At 43.8% G+C, this 7,700-nt stretch overlaps 2 protein-coding genes across 3 annotated transcripts in view; one reads left to right on the top strand and one right to left on the bottom strand.

Moving 5' to 3' along the window:
• Positions 1-1,753: 1,753 nt before the first annotated feature.
• On the bottom strand, positions 1,754-4,468 carry LOC131585934 (cytochrome c oxidase assembly protein COX11, mitochondrial). Its single transcript, XM_058852594.1, has 4 exons — positions 4,214-4,468; positions 3,992-4,147; positions 2,833-2,958; positions 1,754-2,335 (listed from the first exon to the last, which is right to left on the bottom strand). Exons 1-4 carry the CDS (start codon positions 4,430-4,432, stop codon positions 2,153-2,155), a joined length of 684 nt encoding a protein of 227 aa, XP_058708577.1. The 5' UTR covers positions 4,433-4,468; the 3' UTR covers positions 1,754-2,152.
• Positions 4,469-4,546: 78 nt separating this feature from the next.
• STXBP4 (syntaxin binding protein 4) overlaps positions 4,547-7,700 on the top strand; it is a 63,553-nt gene continuing 60,399 nt past the window's right edge. Inside the window, exons 1-2 of one of the 2 annotated variants that reach the window (XM_058852648.1) lie at positions 4,547-4,675; positions 6,350-6,472. In XM_058852648.1, the coding sequence (XP_058708631.1) occupies positions 6,435-6,472 (38 nt within the window). In that variant the 5' untranslated portion in view covers positions 4,547-4,675; positions 6,350-6,434. The remainder of the gene's footprint in view (positions 4,676-6,349; positions 6,473-7,700) is intronic. The other variant, XM_058852649.1, reaches the window with a different exon arrangement.

Raw genomic sequence — 7,700 nt, 5'->3', positions numbered from 1 at the left:
AAGTTTTTCTCTATTTGTGTATTCCCTGAATCATAAATGTAGGTAGCATTGGAAGTATTTTAGTGTGAATCTGTGCAGTTTGCTGCAGGATCATTAAAACAACTTGCTTATATCCAAAACACAACCTTCAAGTAGTCTGGGAGTTTTGCAAGCTGAGGTGAAAAGGTGAGTTGCTTTACTCTCATTTTTCTTGCAAACTTGCAGTGGTCTGGACAGCAGCCTGAAATAACAGCTGAAAATAGGATTTGAGGTGGATTGATTTTTTGATTTTTCCCCTAGAGCTGGGTTTTATTGACAGAACCTCCACAGTGAAAGGTAACAAATCAAACTGGGCTATTCCAGTGTAATCCATAATGGGTGACTGCTGATGTAACCTCTCTGTGTTCAAAGCTGCACAATGGTCACAGAGAGATGGAAGGGAATTGCCTAATTACCAAGGTTAGAGCCTGTGTTATAGAGGGAATGTGCTCAGCATCTGTGCAAATTTGGGCTTTCAAATCTCGGGGAGAACCCACGTTTTTACAGAGTTACTACTTGTCAGGGAGATATTCCTTTTCTTCTAAAGAATGTGACCAGAATAAACCAATGTGAGGAGAACTGCCATCATCAATTCAGCTTTCAGAAGGGCAATGGACTAAAGACAACTCAGGTAAGAAGTTGGTTTTTTTCCCTAGTCTGGATTCAAAGATTTGTCTTGATGTTATTTTTTTTTTTCCTGAAGTATAAAATGCATTAGAGATGAAAGAATGAAAAGTTCTCAATCTTTAATATACAGTGAAGACCTGAATGTCATCCAGAATCTGTTTAACCAACACAAGTAATTGGTACAATAATGCATTTTAAAGGTAGCATCCATTTATTTTCAAAAAAGCAGTTTTTGAGTTATTGTATGCAAATATAATTTAGACTTTAGTAACTGGAAGTTATTTCTCAAGTACCCATTGCTTTTTCAGAGTCCAGGCTAAACAACATCAGCCTTTCTTTGTTCATTCTCCTCTGCTGGAAGGGGTAGAAAGACGTGGCCCAGAAGAAGATATACTGGCTGATAGTAATTTCTGTCTGAAAATAAGCAGGTTACTTGAACTTGCTCTGCAACTTGCTACTGGTTTGCAAGGCAGTGATGAAGTGTTGTTAGACCTAACCCACAGATAAAAAGCTACATAAATACAGGCTTACATGTTCTGATGGTAGAGACTCCCCCTGAAGAGCTGCTGCACTGCTGAGCAGGCTCTGGCCAACTCAGCCTCTGAATGGACTGATTTTGGTTTTTGAGGCAGCGTCTGAGCTGTTCATTCAGCTGCAATTCAGAGCAGTTGTTTATAAGCTGCCTTCCCCTCAAGGCATGTCAGACACAAGCCAAGCTTGTCTCGTGTGGAGGTACCCAGATTAGAGCCCTCTGCAGAGGCAGAGAGCACTCACTAACAGCACAGCTACTTCAAATGAGTGGGACACAACGTGGAAATAAGATGGCTTTTCCAAATGGAAACCATCCCACAGATCTGATGTGCTTATGCTTAAATTACTGTTCTCATGATAACAGTTTTAGAGCAGTCTGCTCTTACCAAATTACTGATTCAGTAATAACATGAGAGGGTGCATCACCTTCTGAATCATCATCTCCTCCTGTGCCAGGGAAGGTTACACAGAAATAACATTCTAACTTTGTTTAGTTATGAGATTTCCTTAATTTATTACCTGGGTTTACATTTTCCTAATGTAACTTAACATGCAAGTTATTTTCTGGAGCCAGCAATGGAATTTTAGATGTTTAATCAACAGATGTTTTCTTCTGTATTTAAATTAAGACCTTAATTTACATGTTGGTTTAAAAATTTGCCTTGTGGTATTCAGATAACATCTTACAAAAAGATGACCTGAGAAAACCCTCTCTATTTCAGGAACAGTGTGTTCCCTTCCACTTTCTGATGAAGAAATACTATCCCTAAGAAATAGGGAATACATTATGTTGGTTTCCAAAAAATATATATATACATATACTTTCATAACAGTGTATGCCCATGGAGGTTTAATATAATTTCATACTGCACAGTTTTGTGCACATACTGCACAAACTCCTCCCTGCAGTTTTTTCTTCCAAGGAAAAATGGCATCGAAACTGGCACTCAGATGTAGCAGAAGTCACATTTTGTAGTTACTGATACCCAGGAAGTGGCAACTTCTGTCCTTCCTTTGCTTCAAAGAAGGTGTAAGAGAGGGTGATCAAATCAACTTTAGCCATTTTAGGGTCCTCTGCAAACTCTGGGTCAATGTAGAAAAAGACAGGCATGTCCACTTCCTCCTGAGGATTTAGCCTCTGTTCTTCAAAACAAAAACACTGCAGGGAGGAAAACAAAAATCCACAATCAGACAACAATAGCGACAATGAGTTTTTATCTCTGCCAACCTGAGAGAAATCTTCATGTTTTAAAATAAACTCTCCTTCCCTGTACACCCCTAAAACCCTAGGAAGGATCAATAAGACAAGCAACAAGAAAGCAGCTGTGGTGATACAGGAAAATTCTGCTACTGTGATGATACAGGAAAATAATTAGCTTTTAATGAAGTGTGTAAAGGTGGCAAGGGGTGGGGCCAGCTCACATCATTCTGCCTGCCTTCAGAAATAACACAGATTTTGGAGCCACTCTGATGGCATGAGCAGCTTGGTGTGAGGGCAGTAAAGCTCGGAATGAATTGATACACTTTATCATTTGAAAAAAACAGGGTATTTTCGTTGGCACACGAAGAATGGGGTCTAGGATTAAAATGCAATTTATGGGTAACTGTTTTCGTTTGTGTAAAAGAAAATGCAATCTTAGCTTTGTTCACACTTACTTGTATTTTATTGAAATACTGTCCTGCTTCAAAGGGGACGACGTTGTAGGTGGAGATCCCAATTATTGGTTTGTCAGTAGGATTTTTTGCTTTATAAAATGCCAGTGCAGTCTCTCCTGGTACCACCTGTGTAACATAATTGTACAGTGATTTTCTTTTTTTTTTTTAAACCACTGCATCCCTCCACCCCTCAAACCAAGTTCTTTATCTAGAATTAACTTTCTTTTTTGCTGTGTCAAACTGGTTATTTCACAAATATTTTTGATTACATGCAATTCATCCATATTCAAAATTACAAGCTTCAATATGTTCTACCTCTTTTTAATCTGACCCGTTTTGCCTGAGTCTTCTATTAGCCTCAGCAGCTCAAAAGCACACAGGGCTTTTTTAATAAGCAGATTTATATATGATATGCATTTAATTTCTGAGGTTATTCTTTCAGTACTGGACTCAGAAACTATTAAGCATGACTCCTTATTTTGAGAACTAATTTGAAACAGAACAATTAATTTGTGATTTTTTTTTTAAATATAAAAAAGTTCTTATAAGGATAGGGCAATAGGAGAAACAGTACAAGTTTAGATATACTGTTATACTATATATTTTTAAGTATATATAAATATATACACACACTTTTACAGTGTATATACCATGTGCATGTGGTGTATATACCATGAAGTGTGTACATATATACTGTTTCAATAACTTTTGATAGCTTAATGGGGTAGCAGAGGGGCAACTACACACCATGTCCTGTAAAAAGGACATTGCCGTAGGGGAGCATGTCCAGACAAGGGGAACAACGCTGGTGAAAGTTCTAGAAAATATGTCTGGGGTTGTTTATTCTCAAGGGGAACATGAGTGCACCCTAGAACTACTGCCAGGTGCTTGTAGTGCGGTGGGGACCGGGCCCTTAGGCCGTGCCTGCACTCAGAGGACCAGCGGAAATGGCCCCAAGCTGAGACAGGGGAGATTCCCATCAGATATCAGAAACATTTTCCGCTGTTGCTGTGGTCAGGCTTTGGGAAGGGCTGCCCAGGGAGGCGGTGGAGTCCCCATGCCAGGCGCTGGGTGCCGTGTTTCAGTGGTTACAGTGGCAGTGCCGGATCACAAAGGCCTCTCGCCCCCGCGGCTGTGCGGGGGGGAGGCGGTGACTCACGTAGATCTCGCTCTGCTGCGGTTTGAAGTTCCACTGGATGCTGGCGTGCGTGTCGGCGTTGAAAGTGACCCTGATGCGCCGGTCCCGGACGGGCTCCATGCGCTCGATCCGCTCCGCGTCGCGCTCCGTGCCCGCCGTCCCGCCGAGCCCCGTGGCCTGTCAGGGAAGGGCAGTGAGGGCCCCGCGCCCGCGGAACCGGCGCCGGCCGCGGGCCCCCCGTACCTGGCAGTAGAGGCGGTAGAGCGGCACGGCCGCGTACGACAGCCCCACCATGCCCACGGCCGCCGCCGCGATGTAGCCCACGGCCGAGCGGTTCCGGCGCCGCCACTCCTCCTCCTGCTGCCGGGTGAAGGGGTTGGAGCCCCGCACGCCGCGGGTCCCGCAGAGCCCGAGCCGCGGCCCGCGGGCACAGCGCGCCCAGGCCCGCCCGCACAGCGCCATGGCCGCAGCGCGGGGGCTCTCGGGACGGGCGGCCGCGGAACGGGGCGGGAATGGGGCAGGAACGGGGAGGGACGGAGGTGGGAACTGAGCCGGAGTGAAGGAGGGACCGTAGAGGGGGAGGTTGGGCCGAGCCGCCATCGCATCACTGCCCGCCGCGCCCCCTCAGAGCGCGCTGAGCGCGGCGGACCCGGAGCCGCCCGTGGCTGCCCCCTCCTCGCTCGGGCCTCTCAGGGTGTGTACGAGGTAACTGCAGCAGCCCTCAGGGCTCCGCCGCCCTGCTCCCGCACTGAGCGGGCTGTGGCGGGCGGGAGCGGCACCGAAAGGCCGGCCAGGAGGGACACCGGGAGGGGTGGAGTGCCGCAGGTACCGCAGGTATCCCGCACTGGAGGTACCGCAGGGATGAGCTGGATCCCGCAGGGATGAGCTGGGTCTGGTTATCCCTCAGCTTCCGCGCTAGCGACCCCAGGACGGGGTTGGGATCGGGGCTGCTCCGGATGGTCCCTCCGGGGCCGTGCAGTTCCTCCCCTTTTCGACATTTGACACCGGTTGTTTGTTGCTTTTTCTCCCTGGTGCTTTGCTTCACGTTATTTTGTTTTCTAGGTATTTGGTTTTGTTCAGGCACTGGTACTCACACGCTGCAAAGGTAGCGAGTGCTGTTAATAAACATCAGTAACTTGAGGACAGGCAAAGTCAGGCCAGTTCAGAAAGAATCGTTTTACACACGGCTGGTGCCATGCACTCTAATAAAGTTTGCTGTAGCAGTACTTGAATTTACTGTGTTTTAGAGCTGTGTCTCTTCTGTGGTGGTTCCAGTAAGATGATTCACACAAGGACTGGCGGCTCCTAGTGCTGCTTAATTTCCCATGTTGAAGGAGAGAATAGTAAAGGCTTAGTGTGGTACATATACTGTGATATTTCCCTTGTGTTCAGATGTCTGTTTCTGTGGTCCTTTGGTGAGCAAATCCTGAAAACATTTACTGCAGGAGCGTTTGTGGTATTCCAACGTGGATTTAACATCTTTTTCACACAATAAATACAGCACACAGGAATTGGTGTGATTCTGTGGAGGCTGACAGCAGAATCCCCTGGTGCAGTATCTTGGCCAGGGTCTGTGGTGTGACACTGGTGCCAGGAGCACCTGTACCATCTTTGCCTGTGGGTTGGGAGAGTTTCTTGTCCCTCTTGTCTTGGAAATAATTCCTGTTCTGGGTTCTGGCATGTGAGGGTTCAGCCATGCACCTCACAAGGTCAGGAAGATTCGCTACTACTGATACAAACGAGTATTTTTTCTTTAGTGCTTTTGTAGCAGTTTTTGAAATTATTGTAGTTCAGTATATCCAGGCTTGTATTTCCTATCAATCTGTTGTATGTATTAATAAGAACACAATGTGAATTTCTGGGGTTTTTTGCTACATTAGTGGTGTGTAAGCCCATTTTGTGTGTTTTGACCTGTTCTGCAAACTTCACGTGAGAAGTTCAGAGACACCAAATACCAGAGAGTAAGTTAAAAAAGCATGAGAAAACAAGACACACAAAACACCATTCTCTTTCCAAGAAACTTTCAATTAAAAAAAAAAAAAAAAAAAGAAGAGATTGTCTTTGATATTATGTTACATTATCCTGGAATTGTAATCTGTTTGTTCCTTCTTTAGAAGATTTTAATCACAAGGAATTCAGGTTTATCCTAATTTCTAACTTACAAATTCAGAGGAGGATGTGAAATGTTTCGGTACTACAAATGTTCAACGTTCAAGTTGTTAACTGTTTTCAGCAGTGAATTGTATCCATTTTGTCCTGGCAGTTTTCTTCTTCCAGTTTGGTTTCTCCTAGTCAGTAATAAATAAGACTTTTTCCAATGTCTGAAAATAAACATGGCCATGTAAATCTCAGAAAGTGGTTTCTCTTGTTTTTTTTCAGCAGTTTTGACCCTGGGTAGGAGCCTGTTCTTCATGTGTCAGAACTCTCCATTTTGAACTTTTATTTTAATAGTGCTTCTAAGAAGATGTCCAGTCCAGATCCCCTCACAAATACAGAGAAAGAGTAAGTACTTTTTTTCCCTAGTTGCAGAAATACAATTACTGGATTATAATATGAAAATTCTTGCAGTTTCATTGGTAGGATCTTGTCTTGCTGAAGTCTTAAAGGAAAAAAACTTTGATATTGAAGCAGTCTGTAGATAAGCTAACACCAACACCAGTGAATTTACACATTGAGGGAGGAATTGTCCCTTAAGCTTTTCATCCAGTTAACCAGCACTTGCTTAGGACTAGTTTTGTAGAGATAAAACCCTGCATAGAGATTTCTTAATTTAATGCTTCTGAACTATGAAAACGTACTTGTATATAGTAGATTGCTTCTTTGTACAAGTCTCTTAAAAATTTAGTCTTACTTCTTTAGACTACAATTCATGGAGTTTTGAGTTAAAATTTTCCTAGATCTTTCTGGAAGTAAAAAGTAATTTGTGTTCCTCTGAGCATGTTCTTGAAAGGCTGAGGACTTGCAAGAGAAGCAATGATGCTGTCATTCATTAAAAGTAGCACAGCAACAGAATTTGAAGATGAAGAGGGATAGAAGCCTTGGGGCTGAGTTCAGGAAGCTGAACGAAGCACAGTTTGCTTTGAAGAAGGGCTGGAGGAGTAATTTTCTGAACAAGTGATGTATTACAGGTAACGCTAATAAAATGAGAGCAATGAGCCTAATACTACTTTATATCTGCTTAATTGTTCAGAAGTTTGTTATGTCTGGTTTAATAAAAATAACTTTTTGCTTTTTAACAAGGAAATTGCAGAGCCTTGAGCCATGTGTTACTTGGGGGGTTTCTATAGCAGAAAATATGACACTAGCTGGTCTGAGTGATGCATTTTGACAAATGCTCCTGATATTGATACCACTAATTGATCTTCACTGGTGTTAAGAACAGGGATAGTTTTGTTGGAGAAAGTCTATTGGTATTTTATGTAACCTTGCCTAGAGCACATCTAATTGATACGAGGCTTAAAATATCAATGGCTTTTCTGTAATGCCTGTAACACCAGCAGAGTGAGCTGACTGAGAAACGCCTACAAAGGGGCAAATCTTCCTCTCTTAATGGGTGTGATCACTGTGCCAGTGGGGCTTTTCACAATTTGGGAGCTGGGAAAGCTGCTTTATGTTCCCATTTCCATCTCTGATGTGCTCCTTACTCTCTAGTGGGTCACTCTGCCCCTTCTGTGTGTGCATTGCAGGCTCTCAGGACTAACCACTCTCTATGTGAACACTGTTCAGCACG

Source organism: Poecile atricapillus, chromosome 17 (genome assembly GCF_030490865.1).
Source record: "Poecile atricapillus isolate bPoeAtr1 chromosome 17, bPoeAtr1.hap1, whole genome shotgun sequence".
Classification (NCBI taxonomy): Eukaryota; Metazoa; Chordata; class Aves; order Passeriformes; family Paridae; genus Poecile; species Poecile atricapillus.
Note: the sequence above shows the minus strand (reverse complement) of the source record. Positions and strands in the feature narration are given on the sequence as shown.